The sequence below is a fragment of the Rhinopithecus roxellana genome, chromosome 14 (genome assembly GCF_007565055.1).
Source record: "Rhinopithecus roxellana isolate Shanxi Qingling chromosome 14, ASM756505v1, whole genome shotgun sequence".
NCBI lineage: Eukaryota > Metazoa > Chordata > Mammalia > Primates > Cercopithecidae > Rhinopithecus > Rhinopithecus roxellana.
Genome location: NC_044562.1, coordinates 49,346,496 through 49,373,926, shown reverse-complemented (window position 1 = coordinate 49,373,926; position 27,431 = coordinate 49,346,496). Strand labels below are relative to the sequence as shown.

The following is a 27,431-nucleotide window of genomic DNA, read 5'->3' as shown; positions in this document are numbered from 1 at the left end:
TTTTATTTTCAAATCTAGGCTGAAGCTAATATTTTTGAAGAATGCAATTTGACCAAGAAATCTGTTCCACTGAAAACCTGCCCACCTTTGTAGATGGAGTAAACAGAAACCAATTATTGCTTCTCTAGAGAAATATCAGTCTTATTAAAAAAAAAAAAAAAACTTACAACATAATAAGAGCTAATCAAATATTTATAGAGAGGAAGTAGCTTTATTGTAGTTATAATGAATGAGGAAAATCAACTATTTACCATGAAATTTCTGTTAGTTTAAGATTGTCCAGAGAGCTAATTCAGCTTTAATCCCAAAATTATTTCCATTTCCTATATTGATTAGAAAGTTATCTCTGCTTCAAATGCTTTAGCCATGAAATCATATTACTTAATTTTTGTTTCCTTTAAATTGACTAATCCATAAAGTATTATTTTGAAGATTTTATTGAAAATTCAGTAAGCAATCTGGATCTATATTGCTTACTTTTACCCTTTTAAACTAAGTGTTTTTAACATATTGGAAGAATCAGTTAGTGTAAGTAGGAATAATTGACAAATTTGCTGAGAAATGGTTTATTATTTACTGAAATTGATGGAATTATGCATAAACAATTAAGTTATTTTGTGATTTATCACTGTCTTAGTTCATTTGTGTTGTTCTAAAAGAATACCTGAGGCTGGGTAATTTATACAGAAAGTAGATTTATTTGACTCATGGTTCTGCAGGCTGTACAAGAAGTATGGTGCTGTCATCTGCATCTGGTAAGGGCCTCAGGCTGCTTCCACTCATGATGGAAGGGGAAGGGGAGCCGGTGGGTGCAGATATCACATGATACAAGAGGAAGCAAGAGAGAGCTACAGGAAGATGCTAGGATCTTTTTAACAACCAGCTCTCAAGAAAATTAATATAGTAAGAACTTACTCACCTCAATCCTCCATGGAGGGTGTTAATCTATTGATGAAGGATCTGCCTTTATCACCCAAACACCTCCCATTAGGCCCCACCTCCAGCATTGAAAATCACTTTTTAACATGAGGTTTGGAAGGGGAAATTATCTAAACTATAAGAGTCACCTTTGTTGTGCAGTTGATACAACTAATAAAACATAACAATAGATTATTGTCTTTAAAATAAGAAAGTAACCTATGTATTATGGCAAATGTATGCATTGATTACTACAAAGTATGCATCCCAAATCATGGTGAACTTTATTATATGTGATGTATGCATGAATATACAGTGCAATAATATAAGTAAAGTATTAGTCATGTATTAAATTATTGGTGAACCACTTTTCAGTATTGTAGAAACAATTTAAACAAATTGCTTAAATTTCATACTATGAATCCTTTCTAGTTTGTGTGTTTAAGGAGGATAAGTGCCATTGCCATATAGAGGACTACAACATTTTATTTATAAATATCAATGCTAAAAGTGTGTTTTATAGTAGTACATAAGAGACTTGACTATATAGTTATGATGGTTTTTTTTTTTTTTTTTTTTTTTTTTTTTGAGGCAAAGTCTTGCTCTGTCACCCAGGCTAGAGTGCAGTGGCATGATCTCAGCTCACTGCAACCTCTGCCTCCCAGATTCAAGCAATTCTCCTGCCTCAGCCTCCGAGTAGCTGGCATTACAGGTGCCCACCACCACACTTGGCTAATTTTTGTATTTTCAGTAGAGACAGGAGTTTACCATGTTGGTCAGGCTGGTCTTGAACTCTTGACCTCAAGTGGTCCAGCTGCCTAGGCCTCCCAAAGTGCTGGAACTGCAGGCATGAGCCACGGCACCAGGCCTAGTTATTTTGCATTTTAAAGGAGTTGTATATAAGATAATCTGGAAGTTAGAAATATATTTTACAGTGAGGTCTGAAGTTTAGGTATTCTTCACATCGTGAATAATGTTTACATGCGGAAACATTGTCCAATTTTCACTTCTTCAGTGAAAGAATTGGACAGTGTTTCCATGTGTAAACTTGATTCATGCCTGGCAGCATTGAATTGAACACTGCATCTGTTGAGGGGCTCAGGCTGCTTCTGCTTATGGCAGTAGGGGAAGGGGAACCAGCAGGTTCAGGGATCACATGTGGCAAGAGGGAGCAAGAAAGAGCTTCAAGGAGATGCTAGGCTCTGTTGCCATTATTTGTGAAATTTACTTCACTGACATTTAAGTAAGCGTGAAATAGCAAGTAATTTATCTTAAATGTAACTTAAAACACGCGGTCAACCATTTGGCTATTTTATGCATTGTAAACAAAAGCTAATGATGATGGGCTATATGTTCATCTTCTCAGAGGTTTGGTTATATCACTGTCTTTATTTACTGTGAGTATGATGAAAACAATCTGCTTTTGCAGTTTAATCCCTTCAGTTTAGGTAAATAACTGAAATAACCTGCAGAAAAGTGTTTTATTTTCCAATAAATAGAGATTATTTTAATGTTCATTCTAAATTGATATGGGTCAGGATAAAAAAATTAGTCAAGTTAAATGCCTAGTTGGAATAAATAATAAGTTACTAGATAGATAATTAAGGAAACAAACAAAATACAAAACTTGTATATTTGTGCACAAATACAGACCTTTTCAAACAGAACACATTTTACATGTTCAGAATAGAAAAATTTTCTGTTAGCTGAGTCATTGCCAGGAATCCACAGTTGAATCAAGATAGCTATGTGATTTTCAGTTTTTTTTTTTTGTTTTGAAACGGAGTCTCCCTCTGTCGCCCAGGCTGGAGTGCAGTGGCCAGATCTCAGCTCACTGCAAGCTCCGCCTCCCGGGTTTATGCCATTCTCCTTTTCAGTTTTTATGCTAACCTAGCATAGTAACTTATTCAATCAAGGACTTCTATTTATTTCTATCATTTGCATTTCTCCGCCACATTTATGCTATTTTTCTGTTACTTATCTTGACTTCTTCTGTTAGCCTTCTGATTTTTAAGTCATAATTTATTCTAACTTTGTTTTCTACTATTTGCTTTATTTTCCTCTTTGCTGTATTCTGTTTCTAACTCTCATTATTGTACTATAGTCGACAACTGTTAGAACAAAGTAAACACAGGGGAGAGCTAATTGTATCCTTCCTTGACATTTTATTTTTCAGGACTATGCTGAGAAGGAAAATACCATAGCAAAAGCTCTGGAAGATCTGAAGGCAAATTTTTACTGTGAACTCTGTGACAAGCAGTACTATAAGCACCAGGAGTTTGACAATCACATTAACTCATATGACCATGCTCACAAGCAGGTAAGAAAGAGATGGGCAAAACTTCTGCCATTTCTGGACTTGTGTAATATTTTTAATTGTGTAGACTCTATGAATATGATATGATATTCTTATTTAATTTAATTCACTGTACAGTTTTGAAATATATCATTCTGGGATGATAATTTGATGACTTACAGCAAAATCCTTTTTTTTTCTTTAAGAAAAAAGGCACCGATAGCAAAGTCTGAAATAAATAACATAAAGAAATACTATTCAATTGCCTTTATATGAGTAAAAGTGTTTTGAAAACAATATTCTACAAGTGATGAACTTCTTATTGTCCTCAAATGTATTGTTTTAAACATTTAAATCAATAATTTATGCATTATTTTATATATTATTGCATGTTATTTATAAATACAATATATAAATATGTTTATCAAAGTTAAATAAAATTTAACATAGTTTATCATAGAAAGCATTTTGGATTTAAACTACCATGAAAAAATGTGAAAAAAGAGTTGGTATGCTACAAATGGTCCTAGGTTGTTGATTGAGTACTTAATATATCTATGGTTTTGGTCATTTTAATGTTTTCATTTTATTGTCAATTGTAAATCCCAGATTAATTATTGCTATCAATTATAAATCTAAGATTTTACAACACTCTATGTAAATGAGTTTAAAAAGTATTAGCATTAATTTATAAACATTTTCTATTTTAGCTATCACCCTCAAATACCATGCCAAGTATTCATTTTGGTATGAATTTAAAGATACATTTTTAAGCAGTTGAACCTGCCCTAACTTTCTGTTATATCAGAGTTATTTAATATAAGAAAGAAAAAGTAGGGAAAGTGATCATGTTAAATGATAATGAACCAATTGTGTGTACTTTCTTTTGCTGTCAATCCTGCAATCGTTCATATCAACTACACTGTGCTTGGAGAGGATGGTGTAGGGAAGAATTTATCCTTCAATTACATACCTCACCAATTAATGCATACTTAGCTTAGTGATCTGTCCTTGCCTTTCTTTCCCCTGCTAATAGATCTATTTTATGCAGATAAATGTTAAATGCAAATCATTATCTTAAGTTACATATGCACTAATAGTTACATTATTATTATAAAAACATAGGAAATAGCTTTACATAACCGGAAATACAGTATTTTAAGGATAACTATACATCTCGATATTCTGGGATGGTCTCACTTTCTACCACTGTCCTGATTTAATTATGAAAAGTTCTTATTTGGATAATAAATAATATGGTCATAATATGTATGTTTGTGGAAAAGCAGCAATGTTTTTAGATACGTTTTAAAAGATGGAAGTCTAAAGGCAATGGCCTAGTTAATGTAATTCTTCATGCTAGTATAATGTAAAGTTAAGAGCTATATGTCACCTAGAGTTTGGATATTTTTGCCCTTGGAATCTCATGTGGAAATTTGATCCCTGATACTGGAGGTAAGACCTAAAGGGAGGTGCTTGGATCTCTGGGCTGATCCTTTATGAATGGCTTGGTGCCATTCTCATGGCAATGAATGAGCTGTCACTTTTACTTCTCAGGAGAACTGTTTGTTAAAAAGAGCCTAGTACCTGCTCCCTCTCTTTCTTGTGCCCTCTGTGGCCATTTGATCTTCCCATGCTGGCTCCCCTTCCCTTTCTACCATAAGTGGAAGCAGACTGAAGTCCTCACCAGAACCAGATGCTGCCCTCATGTTTCTTGTGTAGCCTGTGGAACTGTGAGCCAAATCAGCCTCTTTTCTTTATAAATTACTGAGCTTCGGATATTTCTTTATAGCAACACAAATGTACAGAGGCAGTGTCCATCATAAATCAGCAATAGGTACTTAATTCTCAATTTCAAACTTTCTAAGTGATTCTTTCATATAACAAGAGTTCTCAGTACAAGTATGACACTCTGAATTGAGTGACATACTGTTAATCATTGAGATTAAAAAAAAAAAGGAAAGCTGAGAATCCAGAAAAGAGAAAAAAAAAAATTCCTCTAGACTTCTTCATCTGCCCTTAAAGTAAAGTCGTAGTTGTGTCTGTCCTCTCACCTGGCAGCCTATAGGCAATTCAGAGTTATTTTCCCTGTAAGAGATTTGTCACACTGATGCTATGAAGAGATAGAAAAGGGAATGATTGCCTTATTGCTGCTGCCCCTCAAACATCTTGATTTTTGCTTTAGTGGTTTCAATGTAACTGAAATACCTCCCAACAGGCACTGAAGTGACCTTCACTTCAGCAAGTCAAGATTCAGTGCTTTGCAGCATGCTGTTTTGTTCTGCCCCAGAGGAAGTCAAGGTCAGGCCAGGTTGTTGGAATGTTTTGTTTCTGCAAGGACTTCTATTGCTATAGAAATGAAACAGATTTAGTCCCAAATTTGAGCATTTCATAATAATTTAAACTGCTGTTTAGTGGTCTGACACTTGAAGGAGTTACTTCTTGATATTTGGTAATAGAAATATTCATTTGTGGGGAAAAATGTACTAAAACTTAATTTAAAAGTAGGAGATACCGGAGGAGATACCGGTAAGATAATGCACAATACAATCACTTCAAATATCTTCCCTGGGATTTTTTGGTGTGCGTGTGGTGTGTACTTCAATCTAACTGAACATCTGATGGTTTTTATTTTACCATTTAGAGCATTGTTCTCTTAGGACAAATTAAAGACTTATAGTTTACTCCTACAGAGCCCTCAAACTCAAAAATATTTTTGCCCCAAGAAATGTACACAAGCACACCCATTTACATATATATAGCTAATTATGAAAGTGTCCTGTTTTGACATTTTTAAAGCCATAATTGGGATTGCAATAAATTGTATATTTTGTCTTGAGTATGCACCAGACTCTGGATAATCAGTTCTAGCATCTGAAATAATGCCATTTTCATACACCTTCCCTGAGTCAACTTTATGGTTCTTCCTTCCCTTCCTTCTGCCATCTCCTTTCAGGTGGATGGCTGTCTATTGACTCAGCCCCTGTTGAGGGTAGGGAGCAAAAACTAAAACTGTAAGCAAATATTTCTGTGCTGTTATCTAAATATAATTATTCCTCACCCCCCCAGAAAAAGAATACAAGAGATAAATGCATCTAATTTTACATATTTCATTTTATAAATTCAACTAAGAACTGTAATCCAATAAAAGTCCTGCCATGTTTAGTTTTTACTACTGAAACTTTTATATGTATTTAAAAAAAACTATAAGAAAGCCAATTAGAGTCAAAGTGATGCATATTTATTTTTATTTTAATAATCATTTATTAACTCTTGGGAGTATATTCTTTTATAGTTTACATGATGACTTGGTTGGTGGTATCAGTGAAACTGTACAGCTTTATTTTACTATTTTATTTTTAATGCACTTTATTAATGACCATCCTTTAACAAACACATTTTCTCAGAATAAATCTGCTTGGTGAAATAGTTTGTGAATTTATTGTACCCTTTATCCTGTATAGATTTACTTATACTTTATTTTATTTTAAAGAAATTGAGATACCTTCTGGAATTATTCTTAGTAAGTTCAACATTTTAAGAAGAAAATTCATCCAGGAAAAAATAGGCAAAATCTAATATTACCATCATGTGGAGATTTGAGAACAGTACATCCCGAGAATCAAAATTTTTATCTCCTACTAATCCTACCAAGAACCAAACCATAAATTATCTGCTGAAAGGATTATCTCATAATATATTTAAAACTATCCTGGCACCTATAGAAACTAAGATGTTAATGATTTTTGCTCTCTATGGTAGGAGATAGATATGGTAAATAGCAAGAAAACTTTAATTCTAGTTGAATATGAGATTAACTAGAGAAGTTTTTAAAAATAGCACTCCCAGAGTCTGGTATAGGTCCATGCTACCTTTTTTCTTTGAAGCTTTCCAGAAAATTATAGTATGAGGCCAAGGTTAGAAAAGAGAGTCAAAATGCCGAGGATCATGAGGTTACTGTTACTTGCCCTTTGATGATATTTCATCCTTCTATGATGTAGAAGAAATAGTGAAGTACATCTCTTCTTGTTCCAGAATACTTGTTGAAAAAATAATATGAAGAAAATAAAGAGAGAAACAAAGAGAATGGAGAGAAACAGTTAAGCAAGTGTATTGTGTTCTCCTCTCGCAGGCATTGACCCATAGAGGGGGAGATGCATTACAGACATACAAAGAAAATAGGGACTCTGGACAGAAAGTGTCTTTTGGGCAACTTGTTCCACACCAATTTGTAACTCAGCCAATATCAATCTCAATTTAGCAGCAGAATGTGTTATGCAACAGACTTTGTTGGTTGGCCTTCCCAGACTGCTGTGTTTAAATTTTCCATTAATGTTGCCAAGAGTTTCTTTTTTACTCTCTTGAGAGGACTCATAAGATAACCGATTTGAGAACTGGTGATCCTGCTATAGATAACAAAGAAATGCAGGTAGTTTATGTGAGCCAAAGAGTGGGATTGAGGGCACAACTAGACTCAAAGATGTCTATTTTGCCAGTAAGAACTACCACAAAGCTGGGTTTGAGTCACCTGAAGAAGGTTACTGAGTCTTCAATCAAAGCTTTAAAAGCATACAATGGGCTATACCAGATTCTGACTTCAATAATGGAGGTAGCAATATGATAAGTGATTAGAGGAATCAGGTATTTTATACAAAAAGTGTAAGGATTTTGGTTGTCAAAAGGACTTATAAGCCATCTCTTGGCCCTCGGCATGCCCCCAAACTAAGAATATTTGGAAGAAGAAGGGGTCACAAATAAGAAATTGAAGATACTTGGCAGTTATCTCAAAAAACTTGTCAGTAAATTATGTATCTAAAATATGTTGGAATACTATTCATTTTCTACAGCTCAGTGGAGGATAGGTCAGGTAAACATGAAGGTAATTTATTTAAAAAATAAGAAAGCAAACATGTATTTTCACATTTGTGATGTATAGAAATTTTTCACCCAATTTTGCACATATTTTACCAATGAGCACTATTATTATTGTTGATAATAAAAATATTTATGTTTTTATTCTTTAAGCTATGGCATCGCCAGGGCATACTCAAATTTTCAGAACTTTTCAAATTATATGAGATTTGATAATGAATAAACAGTCTATGGAATGGTTCACTTATTATGCTTACCTATTATAACATTTACCTATATTTAAGAATAAGATGAACTACACTTAGAATTCATCAACTAGTGTCTTAAACATAACTCACACACAATAACCTGGATAATTTATGATAATAAATTATGTCTATACTACTACAAATAAAATAATGCCTCATGGAGTACCAGAAACAAAGAAAACAAGAAGATGGTTTGATATATTTGTGTGTGTTGTGTGTGTGAGAGAGAGAGAGAGAAAGAGAAAAATAATCTACATTCTTTATTCACGGATATATACATTTGCAATCTTGGTAATTTGAGGTTGAAAATACTATAAATAATTAGTATCTCCATGAGCACGTTTTGACAAATGAGAGTTCTGACAGTCTTTAACTCACTTAAATTATATAAAATTGACTTCTTTATTATGGTCACACTGTAGGAAAGCAGAACATAGGGAAGTTTTCAACCTCATTTCCAATAAACGTTTCTTTCTTTTTTTTATTTTTAAGCTTTTATTTTATCACTCTTATCAAACACACATTCAGAAAGCATACCAACCGTGCACCTATGGTAAGTCAATTTACAACAAAACTGAACAAGGCAATTGTGTTTACAGAAAAAGTCTTCAGCAAAAAGGTATGCAATAGAGTCAACTGAAACACATTGTTCATACTTTTTAGGAATATAGGAAAGTGGAAAATAAAAGTCCTTTGCTGTTCAGCAGGAAAAAGAGTCTAAAAGACGATTTAAGAAAATAATTTTTTGGTACTGACACACATCTACATATATAGTCCCACTTAGTTTTTGTTTTGTTTTTGTTTTAAACAAAACCTCACAAACAATGAGACATCACAAAGAATACAGAACCATAGTACCAAGAAATGCCAAGACCAATATGCTACTGAAACATCTGGTGGAAATGTTACAGACAACTATTCACTAGGTATTGTAACATTCTTGTGGTTCTGAGGTGAAAGTAAACCAACAAGAGAGATTACTCCTTGTAACTGGCTTTGGTTTAAGCAATTTTTCACAGTTTTTTCTAACCAAACCTCTTATAAAAAATGTGGCAATTACATGTTACTGAGGGGAAATACTACTAGGTTTTAATATTTGCAACCAACTACTTCAGCTGACACAGATCCCATAAACTGTTAACATCTATTGATCATAATTAGATTTTCTAAGACTGATCAACAGATAGCAAAGATGGAGCCCTTTTGGGAAAAAAATAAAATCCCTCATACCCCAGATTTGTCACCGTTAAGAGGTTATAAAGGAATGCTAAATTATTTAAGATATTTCAAAAAAATTAAAAATGGAAGAGTAAGTTATGCTGGAAAAGATATAACAGCTTTACCCTCTGCAAAGTAAATGATCTACAGAGATGCAGCTTAACTTTTTTTATTACAATAAACATACCTCCATAACGTGTTGTAACTGTGCAGCTAGTTCTTTTCTTTGTACAAAATTCTTTTACTGAATATTTCACTCATCTATGCTTTTTCAAGCTGCTATTGTTAAGACACATTTTGTTTTTTAAATTTAGACTTAGGAGAAGTTATAATATAGGCAAACACAAGCTATTGTGTAACCTAGTGTCATCAATTCTTCATCTGTTGAAATTATTTTGTGTCTTAATAATCAATTATTACATGGACAGACAACTTGTTTTTGAGACCTCATGTTTCTTAGTTTGTTGTGTGCTGCTGTAACATATTACGTTGAGACTGAGTATTTGTTTGGATAGAAATGTATTGGCTGACATGTCTGGAAACTGGGAAGTTCAAGATTAAGGAGACAACATCTCCTGTGGGCCTTCTTGCTGTGTCATCCCATGGTGGAAGGCAGAAGGGCAAGACAGAGCAAGAGGGTGCCCAATTCACTCTTTTATAACAACATCATTGCCACCCATGAAGGCAGAAGCCCTCATGGCCTCATCATCTCTTAAAGGTCTCATCTTTAAATATTGTTACATGACAATTAAATTTCATTATAAGAATATGATGAATTCAGGATACGGAAAAGAATGAAGATCATCGACATTGAGAAGATAGTTGAAACCCAATCCAAGAATTCTAAGCAATAAAATGAATTGATACAGGAGATTATAGGTGAAATGTCTGTTTTAAGAAAGAATCAAAATGAGCTGATAGAGCTGAAAAACTCACTTCAAGAATTTCAGAATACAATCCCAAGTATTAACAGCAGAATCGACCCAGCTAAGGAAAGCATCTCTGAGCTTGACGGCCTACTCCCTGAATTAAATCAGTCAGACAAAAATAAAAAGAAAAGAGTAAATGGGAATGAATGAAATTTCAGAGAAATATGTGATTATGTGAAGAAACTAAATCTATCACTCACTGGCATCCCTGAAAGACTGGTAGAGAAAACAAGCAACTTGGAAAACATACTTCAGAATATCATTCTGAGGAATTTTCTCAATCTTACTTAGATTTGAATCAACATTCAAATTACAGAAATGTGGAGAACAAGATATTACATAAGAAAACAATCTGCAAGACACATAGTCATCACATTCTCCAAGGTTAAAATGAAAGAAAAACTATAATACTAAAGGCAGTTAGAGAAATACGGCAGTTCACTTATAATGGAAGCCCCATTAGGCTAACAGCAAATTTTCAGCAGAAACGCCAGAAGCTAGAAGAGAATAGAGGTCTATATTCAGCATTCCGAAAGAAAAAAATTGCTAAGAGTTTTTTCTTTGTTAGTCTAGCTAGCCAAGCCAAGTTTCATAAACAAAGGAGGAATAAATTATTTTTCAGACAAGCAAATGCTAAGGAATTTCATAATGACCAAATAACCACCAGACCTGCCTTACAGGAGGTCCTCAAGGGAATGCTAAACATACAGGAAACACTATTGTTAGCCACTACAAAAACACACTTAAGTACATAGAACAGTAACCCTGCAAAGCATCCATATAAACAAGTCTATATATAACATCTGGCAATATCATGGCAGGAACAAATCTTCACATATCAATACTACACTTGAATGTAAATAAGCTAAATGCCCCAATTAAAAGGCACAACATTGTAAGTTGGATAAAAAGTAAGACCCAATGGTATGCTGGTTTCAAGAGACCCATCTCACATGCACTGACACCCATACACTCAAAGGAAAAGGAATGGAGAAAAATGTACCAAGCAAAGGAAAAACAGAAAAAAGTAGGGATTCCTATTCTAATTTCAGACAAAACAGACATTAAAACAACAAATATCAAAAAAGACAAAGAAGGATATTATATAATGGTATAGGGCTAATATCAACAAGATGATTACAAGAAGATCTAGCCATGCTAAATATGTACACATGCAACACAGAAACACCCAGATTCATAAAGAAAGTTCCTAAAGACATATGAAGAAAGAGACTTCAATAACCATAACATAATACTGGAAGAATTCAATACCCCACTGACAATTTAGACAGATCATCGAGGTACAAAACTAACAAAGATATTCAGGACTTGAACTGAACATTTCACCAAATTGACCCAATAGATATCTATAGAGCACGCTACCCCAAACAACGTTATATACATTCTTCTCATTTTCACATGGCACATACTCACGATCATATAAAACAATGCTCAGCAAATTAAAAAATAATAATAATATGAACCACACTCTTACAAAATAGTGAAATAAAAGTAGACATCAATTCTAAGAAACTTTCTCAAAACCATATACTTACGTGGAAATTAAACAACCTGCTCCTGATTGACTTTGGGTAAATAATGAAATTAAAGCAGAAATCAAGAAATTCTTTGAAACTAATGAGAAGTTGCAGTATACCAGAATCTCTGGGACAGAGATAAGGCAGTGTTAAGAGGGAAGTTTATAGCACTAAATGCCCACATTAAAAAACTAGAGAGATCTCAAATTAACAACCTAATGTCACAGCTAAAGGAACTAGAGGAATAAGAGCAAACCAACCAGGAAGCTAGCAGAAGAAAAGAAATAACTGAAATCAGAGCTGAATTGAAAGAAACTGAGACATAAAAAGCTGCATAAAAGAGCAACAAATCCATGATTTTGTTTTTGGAAAGAATAAATAAGATAGATCACTAGCCAGACCAACAAAGAAAAACAGAGATAAGATCTGAAATAACACAACCAGGAATAAAAAAAGGATGTTACTACTGACCCCACATAAATATATAATGATCTTCAGAGACTATTATAAACATCTGTGTCCACACAAGCCAAAAGTAATGGACAAATGCCTAAACACATACAACCATCCAAGATTGAACCAGGAAAAAATTGAATCCCTGAACTGATCGATAATGAATTCTGAAATTAAATCAATAATAAAAAGGGTACCAACCAGAAAAAACCCAGATCAGACATATTCAAAGCCACATTCTATGAGGCATATAAAGAAGAACTGGTACCACTCCTACTGAAATTATTACAAAAGAATGAGGAGGAGAGATCCCTCTGTAACTCTTCTATGAGGCCAGCATCATCCTGATATCAAAACCTGGCAGAGACACAACAAAAAAAAGAAAATGTCAAGCCAATATCCTTGATGAAATAGATGCAAAAATTCTCATCTATGCAAAATCCTTTTGAATAGATGCAAAAATACTAGCACCAAATCCAACAGCACATCAAAAAGCTAATCCACCACAATCAATTAGGCTTTTTCTCTGGGATGCAAGGCTGGTTCAACATAATGTAAGTCAATAAATGTGATTCACCACATAAATAGAACCAAAACTAAAAAACACATAATCCGGCCAGGCGCAGTGGCTCAAGCCTGTAATCCCAGCACTTTGGGAGGCCAAGACGGGCGGATCACGAGGTCAGGAGATCGAGACCATCCTGGCTAACACGGTGAAACCCCGTCTCTACTAAAAACTACAAAAAACTAGCCAGGCAAGGTGGCGGGCGCCTGTAGTCCCAGCTACTTGGGAGGCTGAGGCAGGAGAATGGCATGAATCCGGGAGGCGGAGCTTGCAGTGAGCTGAGATCCGGCCACCGCACTCCAGCCTGGGTGACAGAGCGAGACTCCGTCTCAAAAAAAAAAAAAAAACATAATCATCTCAATAGATGAAGAAAAAGCATTTGATAAAATTCAACACCCCTTCATGTTAAAAACCCTCAACAAACCAGGGATTGAGGGAACATATTTCAAAATAATGAGGGCTCTATCACAAATCCACAGTGAACACCATACTAAATGGGCAAATGCTGGAAACATCCCCATTGACATCAGGAAGAAGACAAGGATGCACTCATTCACCACTCCTATTTAATATAGCACTGCAGGTATTTTAGTAGCCAGAGCATTCAGGCCAGAGAAAGAAGCAAAAGGCAGCCAGATAGCAAAAGAGAAAGTCAAGCTATCCTTGTATGCAGCCAAGATGATGTCATACCTAGAAAACTCCATAGTCTCTGCCCCAAACCTCCTAGATCTGATAAACAACTTCAGCAAAGTTTCAGGATACAAACTCAATGTACAAAAATCAATAGCATTTCCATACATCAACATACAAGCTGAGAGCCAAATCATGAATACAACCCAGTTCACAATAACTACAAAAGGAATAAAATACCTAGGAATATAGGTAACCAGGGAGGTGAAAGATCTTACAATGAGAATTACACAACACTGCTCAAAGAAGTCAAAGATGACATACACAAATGGAAAAATATTTCATTCTCATGCGTAGGAAGAATCAATGTTGTTAAAATTGCCATACTTTCCAAAGCAGCTTTCAGATTCAGTGCAATTCCTACCAAACTACCAAAGATAGTCTTCACAGAATTAGAAAAAAAAAAAAAAACTATTTTAAAATTCATATGGAGCCAAACAAGAGCCCAAATAGCCAAGGCAATCCTAATTAAAAAAATCAAAGCTGGAGGCATCACATTATCCCTTTTTAAACTATAATGTAAAACTATGGCAACCAGAACACCATGGTACTGATACAAAAACAGAACCATGGACCAGAATAGAGAACCCAGAAATAATACTGCACACATACAATCAACCTTCTTTATGCCATATATAAAAATTAACTAAAGATGTATTAAAGACTTAAATGTATAGCCTAAAGCTATGAAAACCCTGGAAGATAACCAAGGAAATAAAGATCATTCTGTACATAGGCCCTGGCAACGTTTTCACAATAAAGACCCCCAAACAAGTGTAACTAAACCAAAAATTGACAAGTGGGATCCAATTAAACTAAAGAGATTTGCATGGCAAAATAAACTGTCAACAAAGAAGCAGACAACCTGCAGAATAGAAGAAAAGTACTTGCCAACTATATATCTGAAAACAGTCTAATATCCAGAATCTGTAAGGAAGTTAAGCCAATTTACAAGAGCAAAAACAAACAACCCCATTAAAAAGTAGGCAAAAGACATGAACAGACACTTTTTAAAAGAAGATATACACATGGCCACCAAGCATATAAAAAATGAACATCACTAATCATTAGAGAAATGCAAATAAAAACCACCATTTCACACTAGTCAGAAAGGCTAAAAATCAAAAAATGACAGGTTCTAGCAAGGTTGCTGAAAAAAGGGAACACTTATACACTGCTGGTGTGAATGTAAATTAGTTCAACCACCATGGAAAATAATTTGGTGATTTCTCAAAGAACTCAAAGCAGAATTAACCTTTGACCCAACACTTTCACTATTGGGTATATACTCAAAGGAATATAAATCTTCTACTATAAAGGACACACATGTATATGTTCATCGCAGCACTATTTGCAATGCCAAGACAGGAAATCAAGCTAAATGCTCATCAAAAGTAGACTAGATTAAAAAAATATGGTATATATACACCATGGAATACTACACAACCACATAAAAGGATGAGATAATAGCCTTTGCAACAACATAGAAAGAGCTGGAGGCCATGTATCAGTCCGTTTTCACTCTGCTGATAAAGACATACCTGAGACTGGGAAGAAAAAGAGGTTTATTTGGACTTACAGTTCTGTATGGCTGGGTAGGTCTCAGAATCATGACTGGAGGTGAAAGGCACTACTTACACGGCAGTGGCAAGAGAAAATGAGGAGCAAGCAAAAGCAGAAAACCCCAGTAAACCCATCAGATCTTGTGAGACTTACACACTTTCACAAGAACAGCACAGGAAAGACTGGGCCCCACGGTTTAATTACCTCCTTGAGGATCCCTCCCACAACATGCCTGAATTCTGAGAGATACAATTTAACTTGAGATTTGGGTGGGATACAGTCAAATCATATCATTCAAACCCTGGCCTCTCCAAATCTCATGTCCTCACATTTCAAAACTAATCATGCCTTTCCAAAAGTCTCCCAAAGTCTCAATTCATTTTATCATTATCCCCCAGAAGTCCACAGTCGAAAGTCTCATCTGAGACAAGGCAAGTGCCTTCCACCTATGAGCCTGTAAAACCAAAAGCAAGCTAGTTTCTTCCTAGATACAATGGGGTACAGATATTGGGTAAATACAGCCATTCCAAATGGGAGAAATTGACCAAAACAAAGGAGTTACAAGGCTCGTGCAAGTCTGAAATCCAGCTGGGCAGTAAAATCTTAAAGCTCCAAAATGATCTCCTTTGACTCCAGGTCTCACATCTAGGTCATGCTGATGCAAAAGGTCGATTTCCTTAGTCTTGTGGAGCTCAGCCCCTATGGCTTTCTAGGGTACACCCTCCCTCCCAGCTGTTTTCACAGGCTGGCATTGAGTGTCTGTGGCTTTTCCAGTCACACAGTGCAAGTTGTCAGTGGATCTGCCATTCTGGGATCTGGAGGATGGTGGCCCATCTCTCACAGCTCCATTAGGTGGTGCTCCAATAGGGACTCTGCGTGGGGGCTCCAATCCCACATTTCCCTTCTGCACTGCCCTAGCAGAGGTTCTCCATGAGGGCCCTGCCCCTGCAGCAAACTTTTGCCCAGGCATCCAGACATTTCCATACAACTTCTGAAATCTAGGCGGAGGTGCCCAAACCTCAATTCTTGACTCCTATGCACCTGCAGACTCAACACCATGTGAAAGCTGCCAAGGCTTGGGCTTGCACCTTCTAAAGCCACAGGCCAAGCTGTATGTTGGCACCTTTCAGTTGTGGCTGGAGCAGCTGGGACACAGGTCCCCAAGTCCCTAGGCTTCACACAGCTTGGGAACCCAGGGCCTGGCCCACAAAACAACTTTTTCCTCCTAGGCCTCCAGGCCTGTGATGAGAAGGGCTGCCATGAGAGTCTCTGACATGGCCTGGAGACATTTTCCAAGTGGTTTTGGGGATTAACATAAGGCTTTTTGCTACTTATGCAAATTTCTGCAGAAAGCTCGAATTTCTCCCCAGAAATGAGATTTTCCTTTCTATCACATACTCAGGCTGCAAATTTTCCAAACTTATATTCTCTGCTTCCCTTATAAGCTTGAATGCCTTTAACAGCATCCAAATCACCTCTTAAATGCTTTGCTGCTTACAAATTTCTTTTGCCAGATACTTTAAATCATTTCTCTCAAGTTGAAAGTTCCACAAATCTCTAGGGCAGGGGCAAAATGCCACCAGTCTCTTTGCTAAAACATAACAAGAGTCACCTTTGCTCCAGTTCACGATGGGTTCCTCATCTCCATCTGAGATTACCTCAGGTTAGACCTTATTGTACATACTGCTATCGGCATTTTGGGCCAAGTCATTCAACAAGGTTCTAGGAAGTTCCAAACTTTCCCACATGTTCCTGTCTTCTTCTGAGCACTCCAAACTTTTCCAACTACCTGTTACCCAATTCCAAAGTTGCTTCAACATTTTCGGGTATCTTTTCAACAAAACCATTGTTGGTACCAATTTACTGTATTAGTCCATTTTCACACTGCTGATAAAGACATAATCGATATTGAGAAAAGAAAAGAGGTTTACTTGGACTTACAGTTCCAAATGGCTGGTGAGGTCTCAGAATCATGGTTGGAGGTGAAAGACACTTCTTACATGGTGGTAGCAACAGAAAATGAGGAGGAAGCAAAAGTGGAAACCCCTGATAAACCCATCAGATCTTGTGAGACTTATTCACTATCACAAGAACAGCACAGGAAAGACCAGCCCCCATGATTCAGTTACCTCCCCCTTGGTCCCTCCCACAATACATGGGAATTCTGGGAGATACAATTCAAGTTGAGATTTGAGTGGGAACACAGCCAAACCATATCAGGCTACTATCTTTAGTGAATTAACACAGGAACAGAAAACCAAATACCACATGAAGTCACTTATAAGAGGGAGCTAAACACTGATTATATATGGACACAAAGAAGGAAAAAACAGACACCAGGGACTACTTGAGAGTGGAGGGTGGGAGTAGGGTAAGGGTTGAAGAATTACCTATTGATACTATGCTTATTACCTGGGTTACAAGACAATCTCCATAAGAAACCTCCTCTACATGCAATTTACCTATATTACAAACCTGCACATGTACCCTTGAATCTAAAATAAAAATTAAAAAAATTTTTTAAGGAAAATTTAGAAAATTTTACTATGTAAAAATAATTCTGCATAGAATTTACTTTGGGATATATTTAAATATGATTATTTAATTATGATAAAAAGCACATGAAAGTAATTATAAAATTTTATATGAGAAGTAAAACAGAATTTCAAGCGAAGTTATCCATGAATTTTTCCTAATTCTCAAATTCTACCACTCATTTCTATTCTCTTCCTAGGTTTTGAAAATCAAATGTGTAAGAGATGTAATATATATGTGACTATTGAAAAGCACATGCAGAAACCATTTTCAGGATATGGTACGCTGTGCCCTTGGCTCCACTAAAGCATTCATCTTGTTATTTAGATCCCTTGCTCAATCTGGTTCTCTGATCTCTCTGTTGGTATGTATTTTAAGAATAGACATCTCATCCCAAAGTGATGAATACAAACTTTGAAGAATTTTACCTGAATCTATACTGCAATGCTATAAAGTTTAAACATCACTATGTCAGAATCATGGAGTCCAGAACTACTCCTAAGCTGTAAATGCAGGCTAGAAAAAGAGAACAGAGTTTCAGGCACTGGAAACTCAGGAATTTTGTTGTTTTTGTTGTTGTTGTTTCTTTGTTTTACTTATTGGAGGCATATGAAAAGAAGAAAAAAATGGTAGAACAGTTAGAACATGAGAGGGGAAGAGAAAACCTATCCTCTGCTTTTCTTAATAAATCAAATTGCTCTTACACACTGATTTTGTTCAAAGACTAAATTTTAAAGCTATTTACATTTCATGAATTGCTATTTCTTTTCACTTTTTATGAAAAGTGTTTCTGTGTATGTGTGTATAAGTTTGTGATCTGAAAAATAAAAACCTGTTTATTTTACCCTAAAAAAAACCATTTTTCTGTTCTGTGTGTGTGTGCATATTTTAGACAGACATTATTTTGCACGCCACATTATTCACTCCAACATTGTCAACAGCGTGTATTTTAGTTTTTGCAAAATTTGTTTAATAATCATGTTAATGGATTCACAATTTCTCTTCATGTATTTTTTTTTTCTTTTTACTTAAACATTTCCTATTGTTTGATTTGAGTTTCTTTCAGTATTTAAATTTTGGGGTACTGATAATTAAGTCTGATAATTAAGTTACTGATAATTAAGTTCGGTATTTAAATTTTGGGGTACTAACAGTGTTTTAAGACCCTAAAAATGAATATGAAATAGAGAAAATATGTTAATTTTTCTTTGTTTTATAAAATGTACCATGATCTAATTGAGACCTGATGTACTAATTTTTTAGAAAGCAATTTTCAAAATGGTCACACATGTCAGACCTTCTATAAGCAATTTTATTTTTACTATTGTCAAAATAAATATTTTTAAGTGCCGTGAATCATTTGATGGAAAATTTAATTACTAGTATAAAAATAACACTTGCCTGCACATTCTGCACATATATCCCAGAACTTAAAGTGAAATAAAAAAAAATTTGAAACAATTTTTATATTAAAGCTATAGTATATTAAAAATATGCATGTTAACATGCATATTTTTAAAGTACAGATATAGATATATATTACTGAGTATTAAAGCCGCCTACACACATACACACACATTTGTGTGTATGCGTTTTGATAGGAAAATCATTGTCACTGCTACTTAATGTTGCTTCTTATTCAATTGCATGCCTCACTAAATACATAGTACCCAAACATACACCAGAAAGGCACATAAAATACAGTAAATTTAAAAATCTATTGAAACATATATCTTAATACAAAAATCATTTTCTTCATATGGTTTTTACTAAGTAGGAAACTTAAACATGAAATGATACAATTATTCCCCCGTTTTCACACCTGCTCAAATTTTTTCTAAGTGTTTTTGTAACAATTTGGAAAACATTGCCTATTTACTTAGTCCAAGATAACTGCTTATATTTTTGTAAAACAAGCAGATATTAATGTAGAGAGGTTGATACCACTTCAGTAATATTCTTTGGGGTAACCAAAGATAATGGTCAGATCATTAGCATGATCAGTTCCAATCAAGAAAGTATGATTCATGTTACAAAAATCTGCTAACAAAATCCTCCACATAATGTTAAAAACACTTCTTTTCATAGCTGACTATTAATTTTTAAAAATATAAATGTGTTGCCTTATTCAACAAAAATATTTGCTAAAAGCTTTTATGATTTCGTTGACAAGAAGAAATGCTAGATGTTAACCCCCAACTTTATTTTCACCACAGACATTGCTGTGGGCTGCAGAAGCTCATTTGCCCTGGAGTCCTAAAGGAAAGCTATCAACAATGTTGCAGTCCAAATGTAATTCACATAGTAGGTTCAAGTAAGACTACAAAAGTGAAATGAGTTCAGTTTCTGCTTCTTAGAAGCAAATGCTTCTTGGAACTGAATGGCACTAAAGAATATAAGAGAAGCAAAGAGAAAATGAAAGCACATAGAGGCTTTAGATCTCATTAACCCTGGATATATAGCAAGAAGCCATTTTTGCTCATATATATTCTAAATATTTATTTTCTATTTTGTAACTGTAATTCTCCAAGATACTTCACTCTAGTTACTAAATAATGGTTAATCGTAACCATATTTAAATATAACAGTCCTTGAGAATAAATTGTTTCCTTCCAAAATTAATTATTCCTTAAAATTCACTTCAGTTTAAAAAATTGATGTTTTGTATATAATTCTTTAAATATTTTATTATATCTGACTTATATTCTATAATATCTGGTTCATTATATATTACATATAACATATAGATTATTTACATGGTAGCATATGTGCCTAATATATATTACATATTATACATCTATGTTATTCATATATTATACACATTACATGTTGCACACAAACGCAGATACCTACACTTAATCAAGGAGGTTTTATACCATGGATACCACCATTGTGAGAACAAAAGATAAAATAGTAAGCAATATAAGCACAATCTTGGTTTAGTTCCTCCATTTCCCACAATTAGATCTTGTATTAAAAATTCAAATTAATATAAGCCAGAAACCTTGTTTCTGCAGGCTTTGGAAATTTACCTTTCTTTAATGCCAAGCTGACGTTCTCCATAGGTCCCACTATGCTTGTCAGCAGGAAGTTTATTTTTCCTGTCCCATGAACAAAGTATTGCAATGATTTCTAAAATATGGTTAAATATTTACAAAGCTACCCGAATTGTTCTTTGTCACTTTAGTCTTGCTCTATACTCTGGTTTTACTCCGGGCATCTGAACTCAGAGTATCTGCTTCAGACAGTTACATCTTCCACTCCATTACGTTATACCAACGTTGGCAGGGGGCTCTACAGACATCTCTTAAACTTAGTTAAAATCATACTGGAATGCTTAATAAAATTTTACTGCATTCTGCTCTTTGGAAATAATAGAAAGAAATTACAGAGTAAAAAAGAAAAACTCAACATGTCTATTTGACATAGTTTTTCTGATGTTTACAGGTCTGTAGAGAACCACTTACTGTGATTCTTTTTTCTCAGCCTCCACTCTACTTGACAAAGGGTCCACTTTTTTCTCTAATTTCAAAGCACAGTCCTATGTTCTTTCTACCTAGACTCTAGGGTACTGAAGCTAAATTAATGGAAAACGTATTTTTTGTTTGTTAGGCTTGTCCAGATTCTTTATATACCTAACAATCGACAAAGAATTAACTTTATCCAGGATTAACAATATTTACATTTTAAAGAGGAATAGTGTCTTTCTTAGTTCTCTAAAAGCTCATTCATTTAAAATTATAAAGTGGCATGACCTTGACCAAACCATTAGTGACATTGCAGTGTTTATTCTAAAACAAAAAATGACCTGATATCCATATTTCTAGAAAAACTAAAACTGCTTATATTAGAAAGATGTGCTCAAGTTGTGGAAATAACAGAAAGAAATTACAATGAGAAAAAAAAACACTATTTGACAGTTTACTACTGAATTTTTTATACGTGGGTAGCATAGGTTTTCTGCAGGAACTTCCCTTTCTTCTCTTCATCAATGTTTATTTTATAATTATTAGTTTTGAAAATCAAAGCAACGTTTCCACACTAATTTTGCTCTTTTCAATGAGATTCTAGTACAAAGAATATTAATATGTCACACAGAAAGCAATGTTCTTTCAAATTTTTTTCACCTAGTAAATATTTGGTGAGAAAAGTATTCCTAAAATACCAATCTTTGTTCAGTAATTTTAGCGGAGCCCAGCCCCATGGTGTGTCAGCACTTAGAGTTAGAGAAAAACAAGGGTAATGTGCATTTTTTGGGTTGTTGAAAGACTATGTGGGCTCAGTGCGAGAGGGTAAGAAATGACAGAAGAGGAAAGATATCATAAGCATTTGCCTCCACCTTCTAATCCATTCCTCACATTGTTTTTTTGTTTGTTTGTTTGTTTTTGTTTTTGTGGGGTTTTTTTTGGAGGGTGTCTTGCTCTGTTGCCTAGGGTGGAGTGCAGTGGCATGATCTCGGCTTACTTCAACCTCCGCCTCCAAGGTTCAAGTGAACCTCCTGCTTCATCCCCTCTAGTAGCTGGGATTACAGGCACGCACCACCATGCCCAGCTACTTTTTGTATCTTTAGTAGAGACAGGGTTTCGCCATGTTGGCCAGGCTGGTCTAGAACTCCTGATCTCAGGTGGTTCACCTGGCTGGCCTCCCAAAGTGCTGGGATTACAGGCGTGAGCCACCGCGCCCAGCCATGTTCTTTGTTTGAAAGCAGATATACACACAAACCTGAAGTTCTTACCTCGTGTCTCTTTATCAAAGGGTGTTTTAATTCTGCCTCGTTGTATTTATGATTATATTTTGTTCATTATTGCCTGTGTTATAATCAATATTGATAGTTTCACTGTTTTTTCATAAAGCAAAAATTATATAAAGGAAGGCTAGAGGCTAAACTTTTGAGTTAAAAATAATGTATCATATTTTTCCACTGTAACTGGATAAACATTTATCACACCTAAAGTTTAGAAACACTCTGTAAAATAAGCTGTGATAGTCACTTGAAGATATTTAATCTTTTATTTTCAATTTAATATATAAAAGACATTGTCTACAATTATATATTAAAATATTCTCATTCTAAAAATTAGAAAACATTATCATGTAAAAATAACATATGTATCTGTTGATAATACTTTTTAAATGTGTTTGCTCCCTGATATATGAAAAATTTGGTAAGATAACTTGCTTTAATATGAGTCCTAACCTACTTAGGACTCAAAGTAAATTGCTAATCGTTTATATATTCAGTTATTGTTTTAAAGCTTAGATCATTATAGAAGTATTTATTAATTTACACCCTAAATTTTCAAGCACTGAGTTTATATGCTTGTAAGATTAATTTATTTTGTTGTAGAAGTATATCATATAATCATTTTTATTAAGTCTGCAAATTGCTAGGATCATTATACACATCAAATGTTAACTTTTCAAATGTAAGTGTTTAAACTTTTATAAATTAAATTTATACTTTCCCAAACCTTTACTCAGACATGGCCTGTAATAGCCCTGAGGGACTAAATTTCACCAATGAAGGGTAAGAAAATAAAGATATTCTAAAATATTTCATAATCTTATTACATGTTTATTTTAAAGCTACTAATTAATAATGGAAAACATGTTTTAGAATTCTATGTGAGGTACACAATATTTGAAGGGGTTGAATTATTGATCATATATTGTATGAGTCTTCATAGACTTTGTGAAGACCAGGTTTGAGATATCATTGATGAGACTGTGCATCAATTCCTTGATATATACTGAATGTTTTTCATTATATTGGAGTCTTAGATATAGTTTCATTTTATTCCCTGGACCAGTGACTAATTGACACATGGTAACTGAGTCTGTAACTCCATGCTTTCAAGAGACTGAATGATCTTTAAATATAAGGAAGTAGTAGATTCAGAATGTCTAGCAAGTGCCCATAATGCTGAGCACATAATACTCTTCTATAAATAAAAAGGTCTAGTCATAAAACCTTCCAATTTCTTATCATTTTTATGACACTCTATTTGAGGACAACAATACATTATTAATTACAAGAAGATCATGTTTTGATATAAGCTTATCCCATTTCAGTTACTGATGCTATAAATAATAAAATCAAAGGTGACTAAACACTCCTTTATGCTGCATTAAGCTTTACTCGGTGAAGGGGTATGCCAACCCACATGCCATTAAGAAAAAATCAATACTGTGGGTTTAATATGTGTTCATATTATTATATATACACCAAATTTATTAAATTTAAATGCTACATGAAATGTTTCATATGAATATTTAGTCTCAAATGACTTAAATACATATATTTTAATCACTACTGATATATTTGTAGTCATTTTTACTTTTAACAAATTTTTATTAGCGTATTTTTATTAGCATACTTTTGCCCTTTTAATTCTGTTGGCTTGTTTTTATTTATCTCTCTGCTACCCTTCCTTTTATTTTTCCACTAGTTTCAAAAATCTAGATTATACTTTTATTATTTACTAATTACCCTTGATCTTTAATACACATTTATATATTACTATATTGATAAAATTATTATATATTACATGTTAAGCTAATATACTTATCTTTATGTATTTACTTAAGATATACTTAAGGGTTTTTTTTTTTTGTTTTGTTTTTTGTGTTTTTCTTTTTGAGACGGAGTTTTGCTCTGTCACCTAGGCTGGAGTGCAGTGGCAAGATCTGGACCTACTGCAAGCTCTCCCTCCAGGGTTCACGGCATTGTCCTGCCTCAGCCTCCTGAGTAGCTGGGACTACAGGCACCCACCATGGCGCCCAGCTAATTTTTTGTATTTTTAGTAGAGACGGGGTTTCACCACGTTAGCCAGGATGATCTCAATCTCTGACCTCATGATCCGCCCACCTCAGCCTCCAAGATTTTTAAGATATACATAAAGATAGAAGGCTACAATGAAGTTCAAGATTATTTACTGTATCAATTTCTTTTGACTTCAAATGAAGTACTTTACATCAGGTGCTTCTATGGCACATTGTGCAAATTCATACCAACCTTCTTTCTGTGTAAGCTAGAGTTTGAGTTCCATCTATTTATAATACATGAAACTACACAACTGCTGTTCTAGTCCAACAAGCTGAAGCATCAGTCTTTTTATGCTCGTGTGTGTAGGTGTGTGTGTGTGTGTATATGAGAGAGAGAGAGAGAATTATGTATTTTTGACTTGCTGTATTTTTTATTTCTATGTATTTTGAACAGATGAAAGGGACCTCAAAGCATGATTAAACAGTAACTCAATAACTTAAATATGAATCTTTAAGAAGCATTTTCAGATGGAATTATTGGTATGAACAAAGTCAGCTCACGCTCTCTGATATTCATTTGTTCAAATGAATACTGAATCGTTAATAAAAGCAGAGAGAACACACACACACAAATCAGGCAAATAGGTACTCATTAAAACAGAAACAGAAATACATAGCAAGCTACGGTCATTCAAAGGGAATTGTGCTACTTTCTCACTCCATACTAGTCTGAAAACTCAGTTAAAATTCTGTGCCTAATCTTTCCCAGAAGGCTCTCAAGTCACTTAATTAAAATGATTCTGAACTAAGAGAAGGAAATGTACTTGCAATTCTCGACTCTAGCAAAGAAATACCATGGGATTTTACTTCAACCTTGATTTTCTTCTGTTTTCAAATTTAAAATGTTTAGTAATTTCACTGTAAAAAAGTAAATTTGAAGTAAATCTAAAATGTCTTTAGTTCAGCAATTGAACAAACTTTCTCTTTACAAAATGTATTGTTTCTGCTATGCATTTTGGTCTATGTGGGCATTGACTTTCATTTAAAAAATATATATAGTTCTCTATTCCTTCAGCATGTAATAAAGTTAAATTAGAAATATGTATGTGCTAACATAAAAACACATTGTGTTATTCATACTGTAAACATATATGAATAAAATACTGAACTCAGTAGTTTATTAAAAACATGGGGACATTGTATAATGTTATTTGCTGCGTGTTTTTTTCCTGCAAATGTTTGAATGTTTGAAATAATAAAAATGTCTGGATTCTCAAGCCATACTCAAACAAAACACGTCTTACCTAGTATAAATCACCCCTAATAATTTCAGGAATACAAGTAATTATGGACAATAAGTGAAGCAAGGTGCTGTAATTCCTTATCAGGATGCATTCATATCCCAAACTTATATATGAGTTCTAAATAATATGTGTGATCGGTATCATTTACACATAAGGAGCCACTCATGTCATGAAACGTCTTCATGTTATACTCAGATAGGGATACAGTTTACCTGAAATTTTCCAGAGTCATGGCGCCATCAAGCAATAGGTTCCTGCTTCATTTGTCATAGCCAATAGTGAATAATCAGGTTCATCCTGCCAAAAATTTTCTGTAAATAAAAGCTCTACTATCTTGTTAGGACATACCATGAGCCTGATTGCCAGGAGGTCTGTCATTAGCATGTTTATAATGAAATTTGACGGGATCGGCCTGCGTTTTCTTATTTTGAAAATCTGCCCCTTAGCTACTTTTCTCCTATAGACAAGAGACCATTGGTCAATAATGGCAGTTTTAATTCTTTCTTTGCAAGCTGTATATTTTTGTTTACTTGCTTGCTAGATTAGTTTGTTAATACAGTTAAATGTAGACTAAAAGTCATCCTTACATATAAAAATAATAGATACATCCAAATTCACCATTACAAGTGGTATTTGCTGTGCATTTGAGTTTCATATTCTTTATCAGGCAAGCGAGTTATCTTCTTTTCCTTTTGTGAATAGTTTTATTAGTAATATTTCATACATTTTATCTTAAGTTAATGTGTGGATATGATTAATCTCACTTCTAAATGTGGTGAGTTTTATTGATTGCTTAATGTTAATTCTGACTTGAATTCCTAGAATAGGTAAAATTTCTCATGCTGCACTATCTTTTTAATATGTTAGTAATTTTTAAGGATATTTGTAACTATGTTTACACAAATGGGTAGTATTAGGTATTTTGTACAATGTCCCTCAACTGGGATTTGCCTAATGATTTTCTCATGATTAAAATGGGCTATGTTTTTGGGGGAAGAAATACCACGGAGGAAAATACCAATTTTGTCACATAATATCAAGGGCACATACTATTATTACAAATTGTCATGATTCATTTTGACTTGATTGCCTGGACAAAGTAGTGTGTCAAGATTCCCCAGTGTATACTTACTGTTTTTTTCCCCTTTTCATACAGCAATTTTTGGATGGAGTCACTCACTACGTGTAGCTCATACTTAATGAGTAAACTATTATAATCTACCTCCTCAAAGGAAAGTATCTACACAAATAATTTGGAAATTGTCTTCCTAGGGAATTTGATCTTTCTCCAACACTTATTTATTTCAATCATTAATTTATATTAGCATGAACATTCGTCTTTTACTTTGGTTTGTAATCTAACACTAACATATTTTCTTGCTCAAATTATTCCAGCTTTGGCCATTAGGAACTCTTTCCATTGTTTTGTGTATTCCTTTAACACACCCCCATACTTCCATCATTATGGTTTGTTTGTTTCTTTATTTGTTTTTAGAAGTTCCTTTCTTTAGGACATTAGAATATGGTCCAGGTTCTT

General features: G+C 34.2%; 1 protein-coding gene across 1 annotated transcript in view; it reads left to right on the top strand.

Annotated features, from left to right (window-relative positions):
• ZNF804A (zinc finger protein 804A) overlaps positions 1–27,431 on the top strand; it is a 350,603-nt gene that overhangs the window by 274,817 nt on the left and 48,355 nt on the right. Inside the window, exon 2 of the mRNA XM_030916638.1 lies at positions 3,095–3,238. Coding sequence (XP_030772498.1) covers positions 3,095–3,238 — 144 coding nt within the window. The remainder of the gene's footprint in view (positions 1–3,094; positions 3,239–27,431) is intronic.